Raw genomic sequence first — 20,352 nt, forward strand, 5'->3', positions numbered from 1 at the left:
GGTCAAACTCTACTCTTCAGAAAGCAATGTAAATTTGTATTCCAATGATGCAAATTTCATTTGGATCAGGTAATTTATTATTTTATTTATTCTTTACTACATTGGCACATGTTGAGTAATGTTGTGAGAGTACGGGATACAAAATCACGTCACCAATAACTGAAAGCCACTTATAATTTTTTTTATATTTCTCTTTGTGACAAATACAAATTATACCTTAACAATATGTGGATTGAAACGAAAAAATATGAATTTATAGTAAAAACCACTGTTAAAAGATTTTGTCCATCGAAGGAATCAGTGTATCCATTTAACACAATAAAAAATGTAACATATGTTATTCGAAATATTTTTAAACTATATCGTGGTAAACTGAAACAAAACAATTCCATGCTCAGTTATATTTATTAAATTTATATAAAAATGATATTATAGACATTAAGAGCCACCCCAACCTTTTGCGTTAAGATACAAAGACTAAAATGGTTTTGAATTCGTTATGGGTGCTTTTCTCGGTGTCTTGCTAAACTCTTTATATGAAGATCTCCTGGCCCCCCTCTCTTTGGTCCTTCGTGGGCTTTTGATATTTATTAGATGGATTGATGGCGTAGATAAATGCCGGCTCTAGAACATAACACAATTTTTGAAATCCAACATTTAAATGTATTTTTTGCTTAAAAACAATGTTAGCAATTAATACCTATTTACAGTATTAATTTATTTACATTTTTTATAATGACTTGTGTTATCTGTGTTTAAAAAAAACTTTTAAATATGTGATGTTTTCAATTGATGATAAGCTAAACCAAAACCAATAGGTAGATAAAATAATCATATGGCTTTGTACCTTAATATTTGTTATGTCCCACCTTCACATCCTAGGAGAAAATATTCTAGCCCGGGACTGTTTTACAGATAACACACTTTTACACATTACTTCAGGATAGTCCTAGAGGGTCGCGTCATTATTACATAAATAATATCCAATGGTGATTGGTGGGATTTGAACTTGCGACATCGGTCTCCGAAGTCCTGTGCTAAACCACTAGACCAGCTCATTCCCCGAACCTTTATACTAGAATGGATTTACATGTGACACATCAAATTCTGTACAGGTGAAACATTCCATTTTCGTACTTTAAAGAGTCGTAATAGCAGTAAACTTTATAAAATGTTTAGTTTGTATGTAGTTTAAGAACAAGATATCCACCCACAAAATATAATAAAATTAAGAAATGCAACTTTGATATTGCTTGCATAAAATATGACACACAAAAAACATCCATTCACTGAGTATAAAAAACGTCTTATCACAAAACTTTACACCAGTCAAAAACCAACAACTAAATCTACGCTTAATTGTTTTTGTCATGTCGCTTCAACAATCTAAAAACAACAAACTTTGTCAGACCAATTTAATGGTACCTATTTTTTCGTCAGTATTGGCATAAGCAGGACAAATTTATTTTCAATTAATACGAGTAAAATTCAATTTACCTACTTTCATCTACGTTATGCAGATCCACCACACTGTCTTCAGGTACTGTTACCAATTTCTTCTTCACAATGATAATCTTTTCGTCAAGAGCATTGTTACGGCTTCCCAAATCGTGTTTGCTGTTGTTTATCTTTTCAGCATTCACTTTTTCATCTTTCTTTGAAGTGTCTACAATAACTTCATCCAGATCATTCGTTGCTTTGATATTCTTAACTGAGGTCTTAGGGGTTTGCAGATTCTTCCTTGGCTTGATTTTCTTCTTGGGAGCTGCTGAAGACTCCGGGTGCGCGCCGCTAACGAAACAGCAGAAGGATAAGGGCTGTGAGTTGTTGTTGTTGACGGTTGCGATACGGCCTTTGTTGTTGTTGTTGTTGTTGTCGACGCTGTTGTTTTTGTACGTCCACGAGAAATCTTGAATAGCCGGAGATCGGATGTCCCCGGAAGGCCTTGCAACCGAAGCAAACAGGGCGATGATTCTGTTGTTGAAGAAATTGTACAATGATGTCATCAGATCTGTGGAAACGAAACGACATCAACAACATTGGTAATAAAACAATATAGCATGTTTTTGGGTGTGTACATTTCACCGTACAAAATTCACTAAATTTGATTTTAGTTTTGAATGGAAAAACTATGATTTATCAGTGGGAATTCATTGGGCTTATATTGTATTCAATGTATTGTACAAGTGTAATTGAATTATTTATATTAATAACAATTCCGCCAAACTTCATATGTTTGGGATAGAACAACAGCAACAGCTGTTATTGTTGAAGAACCCTTGCAAAATATTCCTTGAAAACTAATTCGAATATTGTAATAGTGTACATATTGCAACTATATTCATGTTGTAATAATACATTGTTAGTACTGAAAATATTTAAGAAAAAAATCGTAGTCGAGAATTGTACAGCTACGTTACCCTGAATCCTTTGTTCATCAATCGTTGAATTTCAAGTTAATTAGATCACTTTAGTAATATTAGTGGGTATTTTGTCTAAAAAAATGTCATGTTGTCTAATATCGAGAAAAACATCACCTCAATGTCTTTAAGTCATGTAAATCAATAAACAATCAAAAACTCAAAGAATTAAGCTTCAAAATAGGGTTAAACAGTTTTATTACCTCTAAAACATTTCGTGTAAACGACCAAATTCATCACAAATATCACAGCCATGATGATGATCAAAACTTTCAAGTAGAATTCAGTCCTTGGCTAGAACACATACTATTATTAACTAGATGGTCACTACCCTATATGGTACCCTAAAATGTTCCTAAAAGTAAGGGACGATTAATAAAATAAAATTTCAATTTTTCCATTCGAGTTTCTTTATTTCGGTACGTCCAGAGTGCACGCAGATTCAGATTCAGAATCAGATTCAGATTTTCGACGCGTGGTTAATCTGAGTCAGATACTTTGTTGGTGGCCACAGTGGAAGCAGAAAATACGCCGCCGGTACTGACTCGGTTAGCAAAGAAGCAAGTCAGTTGTTGTTATGAAATTGTCTGATGAGGAATTAAGTTGTAAAATTATAACGCCTGAAACTGTTGTGAAGTTACAGCCAGTAAAAAATTGTGTTCATGATATTATATATATCTTTTCCCATAGCTAGAATTGATAGAGCTTCTTTCTATATTGCGTTGAATGGAGCCCGAAACCACCGAAACTTATTATTAAATTTGGACATCGTGTTGTAAGAAACTTTTGTTACCTACACAAACAAAACAATTTTTCTGTAGAGTGTTTAGTGGTAACCCTAAAAGTAAGGATGAAAAAATTAAATATTTTACTATAAACACAACATTTATTTAATCAAATAGCATGCGTACGAGCAAAATCTGAATCGGAATCTGAAACCAGAATGGAGAATTCATTCCGGTAAGCAGGTGCCTGCGCGCCGGCTCGGAAACCGGCGGCCACTATGGACACTTCCATTCAATTGCAAGTGCCATTCCTGCCGCTGAAAATCTGAATCTGAATCTGAATCGGCGCGCACTCTGGACGTAATGTTTAGATATGTAGATATTCATTAAGAACTTTAAACTTAAATTTTTCCTCATTAAAAGTCAAATTAGCTTTGAAGGCAATTTAAACACCATTCTGGATTATTGAGAAAATTACTGTTTTGTTTTACTGAAGAAATTTTGTTAACCCTTCCAGGGCTAAATTAAATGAAAGGCTGGAGCTTAATTATTTTTTGCCAAAAATTAAAAACTAAAGTGGTTGTGTTTTGTACTTATTTCACCTGAAATAATTCATAGATCATAAAAAGATTTTCCTTAGGGCTGAACTAATTTTTGTACAAAATTTATGAAGAAAATAAAATTTGATTTGACGGATATGTCCGTCTTTGGCCCACAAAAAACTTAAGGTGGACGGATATATCAGTCTGCCACACTCAGTGATAATCACAAAATATGAACACTGCCAATCATCTTGAGTATTCTTGTGGGCGGCTGACGGATAGGCCAACCTTAGGCTATTCCTTCCCTTGTTTTATTTTTCATCCATAAAAATGTATCTATCATTCTGAAGTAAATCTAAACCACTCAGTTCCGCTCCCATGTCCTCAATCCCATTCCTCGCCAAGACTTCCACTACGTAAAGACTGTTCTTCAGGTTCATCATATCCATCGCATCCCTACTATTATTTTCACTGCCAAGAAAAAACCCCCCTCAGATATACTTTTATTAAGCATCTCAATAACATCTTCAAATTTAACTTTAACTTTTATTTTTACAAATTTGTCTCTTACTTTTTTGTTGAGATAGGCTACAGTTAGTTGTGGTGAGCATGCAAGAGTTTTACATTAAACATGTCTTATCCTATTTTATTTTTATTTTATTCTTATTGAAGATTTTCATAACTAGCCTATTTAGGTTGGTTCCGGTAAACTTTTGTTATTTTGTACACTCTTCTTTAATAATTAGTTATTGTTGTACTTTAGTTGTTGTTTTAATAGTGCTTTAGGCCTATTGTTATTTATTAACCAAATTGTAAAACTTCGCAAACAAATTAATCAATCGGTCTTTCCATTAATCAATTATTTAAGATGGGGACGCCACTAAGTGCGTATTTTAACCCAAATATGAGTGAAGGATGAGTGTAGGATGAGTGGCGCGATCTTGTGGTCTTGTTAGTGACTAAGGCCGACATGTTCCTTAGACACAGCTGTTAATTAACAGCCCATACAGCCAATGTCAACTAAGGGACCTACAGTTTATAATGGAATCCGAAACAAATTTTTCCCTTGAAATTAACGAATTAGCCTACAATAGTTCCTGATTCTAATGAGATCTATTATCAAGTCTTGAACTATGATGATAAAAAAGAATTTCGTCTCGATCCCGTCTCAAACTTAAAATCAAGGTCTCGTCCATCCCTAGTCTTAGAGAGTTACGAAGCACCCTGTGTAGGGCTACCAACAGATCCACTACCTATTTCTGAAATCTAATTACAGCAGTAAAGCAATGAGTTATTGCTATCTTAAATTTACACATGTATGTGTTGTAGTGTGATATGTGACTTGAACGTCTTGCCACGGTTTTGTAAACAATCCTATTTTGACAGTTCTCATTGCGTATCACCGTTTTTTGTTGCTGCTTAGTTCAAATTAGCTGTGCTGCACCCTGTTGGTAAATCTTATAACTTTTTAATGCTTTTGTATATCATAGAACCAACTTTTTTAGTTGAAACAGCCGACTAAATTCTTTTAATTCCCTTTAAATATGAATACTCATAAGGTTAACATAGGGAACTACAGAGCCACTGGGGCGGAGCCCGAAAGGATTTTTGAGATAAGAATATGCCAATATATTAATCGGGAATGTGAGCTATCATCATGCCAAATTTCAGCCCAATCAATCCAGTAGTTAATGCGTGATTGAACTTCAAAAAAAACAAACAAACAAATAAATAAACAAACAAACAAACCAATACACAAACTTTCACATTTATAATATTATATTAAGATAAGATAAGATATTATGTTCTCAAAATTACAAAAATTGGTTTAAAATGTTGCTTAGTGATAAAAGATTAGAACATTAAAATTAGTTCAAAAGAACAAATTAACAAGTGAACTAAAAATGAGTGATGAAGGGCGTCTGTGCTACATATGCTTCGGAGAAGATGGGGAGGACGAACGTTGGGTGTCTCCTTGTAAGTGTTCCGGGAGTCTCAATTGGGTTCATCAATCCTGCATCGTCCGGTGGGTTAAAAACAGGAGGCGAAACAACCGTTTACGCCAGCGTTCTGCTCTCAGTGTAGGACGCCGCTGAGACTTTCACCAGAGAGAAGCCTGCTGGTGTATACAATGGATTTAATCAACAAAAACGCGTACCACATCTATAAGTATTACGCCTTCTGGATCTTCGGTTATGGAGTTGTGGAAGCAGTCGTTTGTACCTTTGGAGTCTACGCGCAATCTCAAGTGTATGGCTTGGATGCAACTCTGAACGCTCTGTATGAATCGACTCATTTCCAGCCAATGCTGAGTATGCATTCGACAACATTGTCACTTTTAGTGATCAACCTTCCGTGGGAGACATTATTGTTGAGAAGGTTGCAAAACCTGGGTAGACTACCCGTGTTAAAATGGATTTTCCCAGAAGAGATTCCTGTTCGCTACAGAATAAAAAAGGTACAATTTTCGACGAATAATGTGATCACTGCCACTTTACACCCTGTTGTTGCAAGAGTGATTGGTAATTTTGTATTCCCTTTTGTAGAATCGAACCTTCAAAGGGTTTTATTTGGAGGGCTGTCTTTTCTTGCAGTAAGGTGGGTTCTGTCCATGTACCTTCAGCATAAAAAGGAACTTCGTCTTAAGAAAATGAGGATCTTACCATATCAAGTTATTAATTCACTTACAGTTTCTGACGAAGCATTGTAGTATAGATTTTATGGACGATACAAAGGTTGTTGATATATTAATATGTATTCATGTTAATTATAAATTTGAAAAGTAATAAATAATTAGTTTGATTATTGATTTTGAGAGTGTAGATTGCAGTTTCAGAACTAATGGCTTGATAAAGTTAGGTTTTTTTTTAATACAATATAGAAGAGATCTAATGATTCTGCTAGTGCAGATTGGTATTTAACATTTTAGAGAATAATTAGTAAATAAGTTGAAGGGGTTTGAATAAATTGTATTGTGTTGAAATAAAATGAAATACAGTAAAATCCCATTATCGATAAGATCTAATAAAAAATGTAAATCAATTATTGGATAGTTAATAAGCGATATTTCCGAATGGATGGACTAGGGCAGCTTCTAGGGTGGAAAATTTTATGAGCCGGAAAAATTTAGGAAGATTAATAATTTAAAGGATGTTTTAATCTAAAAATAAAAATGTTAAGCAATTAATTTTGAGAACTGCAAAAATGTGATTTTAAATACTTTGATTGAGTATAAAAAGATTTCAGAACACATTAAAGTCAAAAACGACCATTTTATTATACGGCTGTGTCGTGTTTATCGTTTATCATGCTGCCCTGTCAGTCTGGCGCACACATGCGGCTCGCGGGCGTGGGCTACTGCCGCGTACTCGTAGTGTAGGCCTACCTCCCCCTGCTATTGTTTGTTACTACGCAGTGGCAGCATGTGTGACATCTCTATGAAATGAAACGTAATAGGGTCAACGTAGGTAATTGTGAACGCCAATGACGAATTTTTCAGATAAACGCAATTTACAAAAAAATTTTAAGCAATTTTAAAAATGTGGTCAGTGTTATAGAATTATACATATTTTGGGCTTAATATTTCATACCCTATTTAGTTAGGGAGTTATTCGGCATTCACAATTGCCTACAATTTTGGGGTAAATGTGAACTCAGTTGAGAAAAATATTAAGTTACATACTACAGCATAGGAGAGGAATTGTGATTAAAGCCTAATTCAAGCTGTTCACAAATTACCCACTTTCAATGGCATGTGACAAAAAATAAGCGTGCAAATGAGATTTTTCCGTGGTACTTTGAAATAGTTAGAAAATTTAGGTAGATGTAAAAATAGTAAAAAATGGTCAGAATAATTAAAATTAATGTATTTAATGGGTAAAATAGTATTCTTATACAACAGAAAATAATATAGAGTAGTTATTTGATACAGTAAAAATTTAAAGGAAATTACAAAATAATCTCACTTTAATCAACGAAAGAGCACAAATTTGTTTCTTAAAATTATTGAAATCCTACTGTAGCCTAATAACAATCAACCATTGGAAAAAAAAACTAACTTACCTTGGTTAGATAAAATAATAAGCTCTTTCCTTTTAGGCTATACAAAATATTAGTTGTACTAAAAATGGTTTTTATCTTGAAAAACCTTAAAAACTAGCCTATTTAGAAATCAATCACTAACAGATGTGCCTACTAACTGTCCTGTCCGCCTACATCTCAAAAACTGGAACACAACCTGGAAACTTGTTAGTAATCTGTGTTTCTTTTACAGGCGGGGTAAAAGTGAACATCGTTAATTGCCCCAAGATTAGGTTCACAATTACCACATAGTGAAATATTGAGGGTAATTGTGAATTTGATAAAATAAAAAGAAAATTGCTTACATGAAGGGTATGAGTATATATACAGTAATGCATTATACATTTGAAATTCTTACATAATGACTGGTTTTCATTTCAATCTGACTTTTACTTTTTTCACAAAAAAAATATCCGTTAAGGTCGACGCAACTTGTTTGTCAACGAAAAACGCACCTTTTTTTATTCAACCTAAAAAAAAATGTTAAGCGGCTCTTAACTTTCTAGAATTTTTATCCTGTATAGAAAACAAACCAAATAAACATAAAACATTGATTACTACTCAAATCAACAATACACTAAGAAATTACAGCCCTAGTTCACAATTCCCCCAGTTCACAATTACCCACATTCACCCTATGGACATACTGATGCAAGCTAAGAGAAGCTGTTGATCGATCTCATCACTTATCAGATGGTGAAGATAACTTCATTGATGAGCTTGTAGCTTTTGATGGGCTTAAATCCTCTATTGAAAGTGTCAAATAGTAACTTTAACTCAATAACATAAAAATTAAGTAAAAACACAAAATGTAAACATCACTCACTAATAACCATGTGTGAAGTGACAGCAATATTTACTTACGCACACTCTATGGTGCAAAATAGCCGAAACAGCTGCGGCAATTATTATTGCCAACCACAAAAACAAAATAACCCATTTATAATGCAGTGTGATGTTTATTACCCTATTATATCAATTCGTTTTTTGGACGTGGGACGGATATAGGCTATCCGTTTTCAGCCCGGAAAGTAAACAAAGATTGACGGATGTATCCGTCCATAGCCCTGGAAGGGTTAATTTAGAAGGTGTACGATTGCTACCATTGTTTGATGTGCATAAAATTGTTCTTACAAAAACTAGCAAAACGAAAACAATAAACTTATAACTTTGTAGCTAGTTATAATTAATTGGTCTTGTGGAATCAGCAGACATAGACGAACTCTGCCTGTACGTCTGCTGGGTTTCATATAGTCTTTTAATGACCTAAATTTCTTGATTGGGAATTTAAACGGAGATTGAATAAAAAATGGAAAAAGATTTTTTTAATTTTTCTTGAGGATGAATTATGAGAGCTACTTTAGAACCGCAATGCATGGTATGAAAACGGTTTTTGCTGCAGTATGACGAAAAACTGTAAATTTGATTAGAATATATCCATAGGAAACAAACTAAAATTGTTAACTTATTCTCCATAAGAAAAACATAAGATTTTTAAAATATAAAATGGAATTTTCACCGTAATATTTTCCATGAAAACTGAACATTTTTATGTAATAAATTAAAATCACTTTTAAAAAATTAAACTTTATAATACCACGTTCCCATGGCCCAATCCTTTTGGTTTGAGAACTCACTCAAGTTTATCCAGATTTGGAGCTTATGAAACTTGGAGGTTATGAACCGCTCTGTTTATTTGATATTTAAACGTTGGAGTTTGTGAAATTTGGACATTGTGAATCGGTGATTATTTGAAAGTTATAGTTTTGGAGTTTATGAAATTTGGAGGTTATGAAACACACTGTTTATTTAATATTTTAGACGTTGGAGTTTGTGAAATTTGGACATTATGAACCTCACCCTATCCACACAATCATGCCGCATTTCATAAAATCTGAACGAATGGCGTTTTTAGCCTATGTGTTTTAAAAATTACACTGCCAGAGTGCCAGGCACAGTAGTACTTTTCGGAATAATGCTGCAGTATTTGAACGGCCCCATTATTTCGAAGCACTGCTATAGAAACTAATTCATGATAAGAGAAATAATGTTAGTAGAAACTCTTTTGTAGTGGTACTTTTCATTGTAATACCATTAGGAGCATTCCCATAGAGACCCATTCTTGATGGTGAAAGAATGTTAGGCTATGCTTTTAGAGAAGTGCTTTTTCGTGCACCAATTGAAACATATCGTAAGAAGCCAATAATGCATGGAACAATTTAAATTTGAATTGGAAAGCACCTCTAGCATGGTAGTTGTTTTGGTCCATGAAAAAGCTAAATCAGTCACTCTTTAGATCCATCTTTATACTCCGTTCTAAGTTCATGCCAACAACAATATCCATCTACTCAAAAACACATTTTTTCTATAATTTGGCATTACATTTTCAGCTATCAAATTCAAAGGGTACTAATACGAACGTATGTTTAAAGCAGGGCACTGCGCGGGAAGACAGGGTTCCAAGTGGTTCTGCTCTGAAAAATCGGTGTCACTCAGGCACACAGTCAATGTTTAACTAAAACTAATGTTGAATATCTTTAAATAATAAGGATCAATAGCAAAACTACAGAAACAAACTGCCTACGATTAAGAATCACAAAAATATCTTATTTTACATGTTGAACGAAGATATGATATGAAAATCAAACAATGTATGCTCACATTAAGCTATTCCCTATGAATCTCAACTATAGCAGACTTATCACAAAACTACCAGTGAACCAGTTGTTCTATCCGGGTATATAAAAGTATTTACGGATTTCCGTACATTTACGGATATTTGAAAACACCACTTCTGCAATAAACACTACATGATGTAAATAGCTCTCTTGTACTTTTTGACCGAAAACAAAAATACCGAAACTTGAATTTTATACTGTGGAAAATATAAAGGTAATATGACCTATTAAAATTACAAAAAGGGTATTTAAAATAAAATGTTCTTATTATTTTAGCCTGTTACATAAAATGCAATAACATTTACCTTGATACATTCAGGGAGAGTCTCGTCCATGTCTGGAAAGTCTGTGTTGGATATGTCATGGTCCATGTCCGTGTAGTCTGGAAAGTCTGTGTTGGATACGTCAGGGTCCATGTCAGTGTAGTCTGGAAAGTCTGTGTTGGATATGTCAGGGTCCATGTGTTGTGTTTCGATGTTGATGCGCGAGACACTGCATATGAGACATAGAGACATTTGGTTATGGCGGCGTCATAGATGCCAGTGGTGCCACTCTAGCCGAGAGAAATTTTCTCTGCAGATACATACTATATGAAATGCATTTTTATATAATACTATAATTTATGACGTATGGTTTAGTTTTTGTTTGAAATTGAGGATGATCAACTTATTTTTTATCAACTATAAAAATACCAATAGGCAAATTAAGAATATCAATCATAGATAGGAAACTAAATAAGTAAATATCAATATTCTGGATTAGGGTAGGCCTACCTATTTATTTCGGCCGATAATTTTTTCGTAGATTATTGTTTACAAATGCCTTTAACATAAGCACCTTTTAATGTCAAAATTCATGATTTAGGTGATGTGGGACTCTTAAATTATTACAAAAAAAAATGGCAAATAACTTTAGTGAGTAAACAGGTCAGGTCAAACCAAGTACGTAAAAACCCTTACCAGTTGTGTACAATAATACAATTGTTTAAAGGCAATTAAAATACAACAAAATCAATTGTTGTGATAAAACATAACACTCGTAAACACCACGAAAAAACATAAATTTAATTCCCTTTTTGGAAGGTATACATCGACTTTTGGGCAAAACCTAAACTATAAATAACACCCTCTTGTTAAAGCTAAAACCAGTTTGAGAATTAAACTGCACACATGTAATTATTAAATTGAGTCACCCACAGTTTACTGGTGGAAATTTTGAAATTATACCCGATACGCCGACTTTTAACCAAGCCAAACCAAAACACAACTAACTGTAGACTGTTGCATCTTATAACACAGCACATAAACTCGCCTTTGCTCGCTATGGAGGCTCCGCCCCCAGACCCCCTTTTTTGGTTGGGGGATTGTTGGAAAATCCCCGGAGAAAATCTGTTACTGAGTAAAGTAATACAATAATAATAAGTTTGTAAAATACTAAGCACTGTATTCTAATGCAACTAAAGTGTTTTTGATACAGGAATCTTGGGGGGGGGGGTTATATAATTAATTCATTGAAGTTATTTGTACATTTACTAAAGGACACATAACTACACGTCTATCCATCTAAACGTTGGGGGGGGGGGGGGCATAAGATTTTTTGTCTAATTGTTTTAGGAATTAAGCCCTCACGTTTCTTTCTCGAGCTTTATAACATTTGGGAAATGAGCCGCCGGGCAAGCGGTGGTAGTTATTTTTCTTGCATATTTAGTATTTATTATAGTGTATTATTTATTTATAATATGTATTCCCTTACATATAAGAACTAACAATGAATTGAGAGGCATCTTTAAGGACCCAGAAATTATAGCTTTAATCAAAAGCTAAAGACAAAGATGGGCCCAGCTAGTCAAATTTAAGAGGTTTTAGACGCAGTTCCTGTAGGCAGGTGACCACTGGGCAGACCGAGACTGCGGTGGTGGGACCAAGTTTGAAAAGACATGAGAAGAGTGCATGTTAAAGAATAATTGACGGAAGACCGAGGAAGATGGCGAAAAGCTGTTGTTGAGGACAAAATGTGATTAGGTTTGAGTGGTCAACTAGGTAAGGTAAGGTATGAATTTCCTTTACTTTTTGGACTCTGAGCCCTGTCCCAAAACATGTTGAAGGCTGAGTCCTTCCCCTTAATGTTTAAAGACTCTTTCTCTTAACGTTTGGATAACGGAGTTTTTTCTCTAAACGTATGGGGGCGCCTTTCTCTCCCAAGGTTTGCATGACTGAGCCCCTTTCTTTAAATATTTGGAGGAATGAACCCCTTTCCGTCAACGATTAAACTTCTGAGCCCCTTCTCTTTAATGTTTGAAGAGTCCCTTACTTCTATATTGGAATGATTGGCCTAATAGTTTTAACCAGTAAGGTTAAAATTATTCTCTTCATTTACAATGTGCATTTTCCCAGACACATCCCACGGCAAAGCGTGGCTGACACATACTGTAGTTATTAAGTAAAACGTGTAATTTTACGATTCATCAACACCTATAATTATAGCATTGATGGCCTAAACATAGACAGCTCCTTTTTATACTTCCTAATTTTATATATGTTATATGACCCTTAATTTCCAGTCTTTTTTTCAAATTTGTTTTAAGTATTCTTATCAATGTTTTCATAAATTACAAGCAAATGGTTTAACACCCTATTACACGATTTAAGTTAAAATCCCAAGCCATCTGTTAAAGATTAGGTAATGGAAAACACACTTTTCATAGTATCTGCAGACTGCCGACAAACTTTTCTTGCGGGTATAGTGGCCTCACTGGCAGCTAGTATATAAAGCCGCCATAACTACCTGGCTTTGTCTCAGTCTCATTCTCTTCTCCTTCATTGTTGAAGTGTTAGTAGTGAAGTTCTTCGAGATGCCTGTCCTCTCCATCTACCGTGTCACCCTGTCTTTCCCGCCCAAGGGGAACATCAGTCACACTGGCCTTCTGGTCTCTACGGAAAACCCTCCCTTTGAGGTATGTTACCATTTAAATAGGATTTAACTAAGAATGTTTTAATGTCAGTTTCTGTAGTTTTTAGGAAGTAATTTGTAGTGTTAATAGTACTACCCATGATGTATATGTCGAGGTAAATTTTAATTTATTTTCCCAACAGGTTTATAGGAGAAGATGAAGGAACCTGTGTTTAAACTGCTCATTTACATTGTTCGAAATTTGTTTCGGTGGAATCACGAACCTACCAGTTAACAATTTATTCAAATATTATATTTTTTTAACAGCTATAAGGTGATTACAACAACTAATAATTTAACTTGTTTATTTTACATCAACACTAGAGAGAGCGAATAATCCATAAGTTTTTTACATGGAAAAAATATACATGTACTATATGGAATGTTTGTATGAATGCCCTTACGCAAACGTGACAACAATCGACAGTTTTATTCGGTGGTTTTACATTTTTTTAATTTATTTTTTCATCCGTTATTGAAAAGTTTTCTAAGGTAGTTGAAGTTGAAGAGATGAAGTTGAACTGTGTTGGTTTTGATTTGTTTCATTGACATGTATAAGATATTAACGTCGTTTGATACTTGCAGAGGTGAGACTTCTAAAATGAGAAACCTCTTGATACAGGCCTACACATAAACTTTTATCAATTCGTGTGTTGACTGTTTGGATAGTTTGCTTTGTGATACATTTATTATTGAGATGTTCACAACAGTAGCATAAAAAACAAATATTTATTGTTATTTTTTCCTTTAACAGGAAACTATTCAATTTTATGCTTGCAGAAGCGGTAATAATTCAGGAGATAATGTCTACATTGAGTAACCATTAATATCTTAAATAAGGTTGTTAAGTTGACGGTTTGAGTATGTGTCTTCAATAGTTTGTCAATATTTTATATACAGTGTGTAAATTATGTCTTGAAACAAATCTGTATTTATAAAACCGAAATAGATAGAAGTATTCTGTTTTTAGTGTTGGTTCTTAACAAGTTCCACAATTTTTTACACAAAAAATCTATTAACCTCCCATGGTAGGGGGTAGGGGTTGACTTATTTTTTCCAAATAGCAACCCCTATTGAGTGACCCCTCATTTTGAAGGGCTTGTCAAAAGAAACACAATGACGCTAACCCGAAGTGAATATCTTACCCCTAGCCAATATGGCAGGTATTCCAAAATGGTTGCTTTATCACATAAATCAAATTTTGGAATACCCTCCATTTAGGCTAGGGATGAAATATGTACCTCGGGTTTGCGTCACTGTATTTATTTTGTTAAACCCATCAAAATGAGGGAGTCACTCAAAAGGGTTGTTATTTTTAAAAATCATCCCCACCCCCTACCCTGTTAAAGGGGTTAAAAGATATTGTTGATGTAAACAATTGCGGAACTTATGTTACAAATAAATTCCACAAACGTAATATTTCAATATATTTTGGTTTAAAAAATACAGATTTGTTTTCATGTTTGTGAAATTGGTGCTTTTTCACATACAGTAAATCAAATTTTGGAATACCTGCCATTTTGGCTAGGGATGAGATATCCACCTCGTGTTTGCATATTGTGTTTCTTTTGACAAGCCCTTCAAAATGAGGGGTCACTCAATATGGGTTGCTATTTGAAAAAAATAAGTCAACCCTACCCTCAACACTGTTAGGAGAGTTAAGGGGTTGTGTAAAAAATTGCGGAACCTTTGTTAAGAATCAATTCTACAAACAAAATATTTCTAATTTCGGTTTTAAAAATACAGATTTCTTTCAAGACTTAATTTACACACTGTATATAAAATATTGACAAACTATTAAAGACACATACTCAAACTGTCAACTTAACAATCTTATTTAAGATACTAATGGTAACTCAATGTAGACATTATCGTTCCTTAATTATTACCGTTTTTGCAAGCATAAAATTGTATAGTTTACCTGTACCTTACCTTTAGTTAGTTACCTTTGTAAAGTAAAAAATAACAAAAAATATTAAATATGGAAAACATTCCGCTGTTTTTTTTTTATATTGTGTACGATAGAGTGTTTTATAATGTTCAACTCACGTGCCACACATCTTGTGGATTTTTTGTATTGTTCACAAACCTTAATTGAACACGCCACTCATCTTCATCGCTGACATGGGGTAGACCATTCCATTTCTAGTGATCCAAATTGCTAGTGTTCATAAATGGTACAGAGCCCTAATTGTACGTCTTAATGATTCGTATTGTATCTGCGTTGAACAACAAAATCAGACGTGGTTTCAATGTACCACTCCTCACTCTGTCCGTTAATACGAGTTTCCAATTGCGATTTTTACGTGACTTGTCAATTCATTTGTTATTGTTTGCCTAAACAACCAGTTAATAAAACTGCTACTGATTTATACGTTTTAGACACACTTCCATTCGGTGTTTTTATACAAACGTTTCGTCATATTGCAGCAGTCGTTTTTAATGCATGCGATGCGGGTCTCTAAAGTAACATTTTTACTCTCTAGGGAGTAAAAACCGTACTTAGCCCTTAGGGAGTAAAAATCAGCTGTTGTTAACTCAGTTGTAAATTTCGATTGTAAACAATTGCATGTATCGAATGTATTTATTGATTGTTCAATAGATCGTGGTTAATTGTTGCCTTATTGTAAGTAGTTCGGCATATCGATTATATAATGTACCCTGACATAATCTTAATAGAAGCAACGATTGAATCACTTAGGCTACTAAACAGCTGCTGGATTCCATTAGCAAATTAATTTGCAAACAAGCTAGAAGTAATTTTGAAAGGTTATCATTAAAATAAAGATATTTCAGTTTTGTAACATAGTTTGTTCAAATGTTAAATTTGACGAAAAATACAGTTCATCACTTGCACAAAGTGTCTTCTAAACACTAGCTCATTTTCGGTTGTGGTTTATCGGGAACAATGTCATCAACATACACATTTTATAATCTAAGATGTATTTTTGTAATTATTGCAAACCATAAAATTTACTGGACAAATAACAATTCTTTAATGTAAAAATATGCACTACAACGAAATTTAGATAAACATTTATATATAATCTAACTTTAGTCGAAGTACTACTATAGACAAAAATAATTAAACATAAACAGCCCGCTGTGTTGAGGTTACCATAGGTTCTGGCGCACACCACTGGGAGCGCCTTGTAGTTACGGCCTACGCGCTACGTAAGAACTTGGCGATTCCAGCGGTGTGCAACAGAACCTATGGTAACCACGGTAACCACTGCTCGGCTGACGGTCTATATTTAACTCTTTTTGTCTATGGTACTAATCATATTCTTCCCTCATTTTCATTCTTTTTTCTCCCCTCTAGTCATTGATACTCGATGACACAAAACCATATTAGTTCAGAAATGGCTCTTTTTAATTTTCGTCAACAGTCTTCATTTCAAGATGGTACGCTTGGTGATATTGATTTTTAGTTTTTCTTTATTACTCCTAAACAAATTGAAATTCTGCTTTTCCATGAAGGTTTGGCATGATGATGTTATGCCATTTATATCGGTTATTTACACAGGCCTGGGGTGAATGCCTATTTGTTAATACCCTGCCCACTGGGTATTTACCTGGTCCACATCACTACTCATTGTATATCTGCAGCGAATAGTATATTATTTATTTTAGCCCATGACTTGGGAAATTCGTTCGTATATTTATAGTAGATGTCATTAGAACACTTTTTAACATATATACAATAATAATTACTTAATCCTAATTATAATCCTACTTTTCATAGGATTCTAACTATCAAAAGTATTATTTACAAACAGATCGTAACAATCATGAAGACACATTTTTGTAGGAAGAAATTGTTCTGTAACAAGGAATGTTTGGGTTTTATTGATCGTTAGGAAAGATCGTCCATCATATTAGTGTAGTGACCATCTATACACTACAGTTTATCTTTTATGTTTTTCAGACTGCTTACCTGACTACTGAGGAATGTTTTCAACTTATGTCCATGATCATGGTTGTGGTCCTCATGCTTTATATCATCGTCTTCTACAAATTCTTTTGGAAATTGTACAAAGGTGAAAGATTTAATACTTTTATCGTTAAATTTTAAATTCGATTAGTGTTTATCGATTTTCATTATTTTTTAACACTAATGGGTTGTTTTTGTTTGACTGCTTTTAGTAATCAAAAACAAAAGATGTCACTGGCCTAAATGTAAACCAATAAACTTGTAATCTGGCCTAGTTTTGTACTTGAGCTCTAATATTATGATGTTTGAGTTTTTTTAAGATAAACTTTGTTTTATTTCATGCCAATGAGGTCGTTCATTTATATCTATAATCCATATTGTTATATGCTATACTTATAAACCATGCTAATTACGTACACAAGACAATTGTTTTTAAGGTAAACCAGTTAAAATATCTGCTGAAATAAAAGTGTGGCCTTTGTTAACTTAAACAAACGTTAGGAGTAACCTTGAACAGTTCCAATACTGTTTTTGGATTCTGGATACTGCAATAGGAATACAATCCATAGTTTTCAGTTTTACAAAAAATATTTTGTCAAATAAACTCTCCCCTAATTCTGTCATTCTTGTTCTTCAATAAACAAATGAAGAAGTTTATGTGTATAGTTTTGTATAGAATATGCTATATTTTGAAGAATGTTCAACAATAAGAAATCAGGTATGACGTTTTAAATTAACTTCAGCTATCATGATGCCTTTAACTTAAAATGGATACAAAAAATCAGGGTAAAAGGACATGCCAACAGAATAACAACGGAACCAAACTATTCCATCCGCGGTGATAAGGACTTGAACAGAATATGTTGACATGATTATAACACCTATATAATGTAATAGGTAGATCCTTTTTTTTTAACTTAATCATATTTCCACAATGATATTAAACAAGAAACAATTATGCTAACACAAACGTGTTTATGATTACACTCATAATCAATGAAGACACTTAAAAATATAAGGTAATTCACGCACAACAATTGTACAGAAGTAGCAATACTACAAATAATTTTAATGAATGCATTATGGTAGAAAAAATTAAACAATATTAAAAACGAGTAGTTTCAAGATCGTTATTTAAATTACCAAAATTAGTAGAACTTAACTATAATAAAAGTTAAAACTTGCCATTTTAATTGTATTATCAATGTTATTTCGTTTCCACAGCTCTGAGGGCAACTGTTTACAGCTGCCTTGCCACCTGCTTTAGAAAGTGTGGGTTTAACGTGCCCCGTGCTGACCCCTACAACAACCTTGTAGAGGAAGGTGAGTAGACTACATGTACTTTCAAAAGTCTTAAAACAATAGTGGCTCTGTTTATGAAAAATACTGAGTAGTTTTAAAAGGCCTTGGAGGGATTGTGGGTAACATATAATTGAGATGACAAGGTACGATGATGCAGCATAGAATCCGTCAATCGTTTTCATTTATATTTTACAGGGTTACATTGTGTATTTACGTTTTACAACAGTTTAAAGTCATTGCTACTGAATGTGTTGGATAATTTTATAGTTTCTGGGCGAAATTCATTTACTTGGTGTGTCTTTAGCAGGCATCATAATACACTCCTTGAATATACTTGTAAAATGTATAAATGGTATAACACAACAAATATCATAGCTAACACTTTTCATCAAATCATATTACTCAAAGGACTCTAACTGATTTATCTATCAAAACAATCACAACGCAGAATTTATTATTAGGATTTGTTTGTTGTTGGTTAGGAATCTTAATATAGGGTTTTGAGAGACATACACGTAAGTTTAAACGTATTTTGCAAATTTAACAAATGTGTTTTGTTTTTATAGGGCTAGTTATTCACGTAGTCCATCCTAAGGAGCAAAAGGTCCAGACATACCATTGTGAGGGGGGCCGTGGAGTTCTTTAAATAAAGGATTCAGCCAGGCACAGAAAATAATTTAAACCCAAACTGCCACCCTACCTCTATCTCATAAGTTACAAATAATTATATACATACTGTATTAATCTTTCTAAGGCCTCAAGTATGGAAATCATAAAAATTTTATATAATTCAAGCAAAATTTGGTATGTTTGTTCCAAATTTTTAGAGATATGGATCATCGATTACAAGTATTTTAGTATAGTTTAAATTTTATGCAGAACTTTTGGTTAGGAAAATCTACGTTTTAAAATTTTATTTCTAGATATTATTTTTTTAAATTCTAATTATTGTAACTTTTTTAATTTGTTACTGTACTTTAAATCGAATTTTTGTTCAAATTGTTTGATCCAGAGTCCTAAAAGCCTTGTATGCTCTTGCATGCGTAAGAGGTAGAGTGGCAATGGGTGTCATATATGTAGTGTTTTATAGAATTGTAGTAAATATAGATGAGCATCCACAAATTTTGTGTTTATTTTCCATACATTCACTTATTAGAAGGCTTTACATTTTTGATAGTAAATATGTGTCAACACAGCCTAACCTCTGCTTGATGGCGAATGTGACCACCCTTATTCCTTTTTTGGTTATTAACATCAATGTTTGTCATACATTAATATTTTCTTAGACAGTCAATTGTTGTTGTCAGTGTTGTTGTTACTGTTGTACTAAAAGCTTTTGATGCGGGCCAATGCAATGTTTTCCACAAAATATTGTTTTCATGATTTATACTTTATAAAGACTAGTTTGTGAATTTTATGTCTCTAATATCAATTTTGGTATTACATTTTAAAAGGTATTTCATTTATATCTATGTAAAGATTAATAATTCTAAAAAAGAAGAATTACTAATTATTATAGAAACTATATAAATAATAACAATTATGATATTAAATTTGATTTTTTATGAGTTATAACAATTAAAATAATTTTTAGAGGGATTTGATGAATCTACATTCGTCTTTACAAAAATCCTTGAAGTGCAAATAAAACTCATTATGAATTGACCTAAGGATAGGTTTTAATAAACTCTGAAGACAAGTAAGTTACATACAAATACAAAA

The 20,352-nt window shown here is 33.3% G+C and overlaps 2 protein-coding genes across 2 annotated transcripts; one reads left to right on the forward strand and one right to left on the reverse strand.

Moving 5' to 3' along the window:
- Positions 1–409: 409 nt before the first annotated feature.
- On the reverse strand, positions 410–10,919 carry LOC128987329 (uncharacterized). Its single transcript, XM_054408116.1, has 4 exons — positions 10,751–10,919; positions 2,624–2,714; positions 1,502–2,011; positions 410–624 (listed from the first exon to the last, which is right to left on the reverse strand). Exons 1-4 carry the CDS (start codon positions 10,904–10,906, stop codon positions 533–535), a joined length of 849 nt encoding a protein of 282 aa, XP_054264091.1. The 5' UTR covers positions 10,907–10,919; the 3' UTR covers positions 410–532.
- Positions 10,920–13,253: 2,334 nt separating this feature from the next.
- On the forward strand, positions 13,254–19,752 carry LOC128988009 (uncharacterized). Its single transcript, XM_054409174.1, has 4 exons — positions 13,254–13,398; positions 17,323–17,434; positions 18,553–18,651; positions 19,197–19,752. Exons 1-4 carry the CDS (start codon positions 13,297–13,299, stop codon positions 19,274–19,276), a joined length of 393 nt encoding a protein of 130 aa, XP_054265149.1. The 5' UTR covers positions 13,254–13,296; the 3' UTR covers positions 19,277–19,752.
- Positions 19,753–20,352: the final 600 nt, after the last annotated feature.

The sequence above is a fragment of the Macrosteles quadrilineatus genome, unplaced genomic scaffold, assembly GCF_028750875.1.
Source record: "Macrosteles quadrilineatus isolate MER2022 unplaced genomic scaffold, UCM_ALF_1.0 Scaffold_2__2_contigs__length_208266976, whole genome shotgun sequence".
Taxonomy (NCBI): Eukaryota; Metazoa; Arthropoda; class Insecta; order Hemiptera; family Cicadellidae; genus Macrosteles; species Macrosteles quadrilineatus.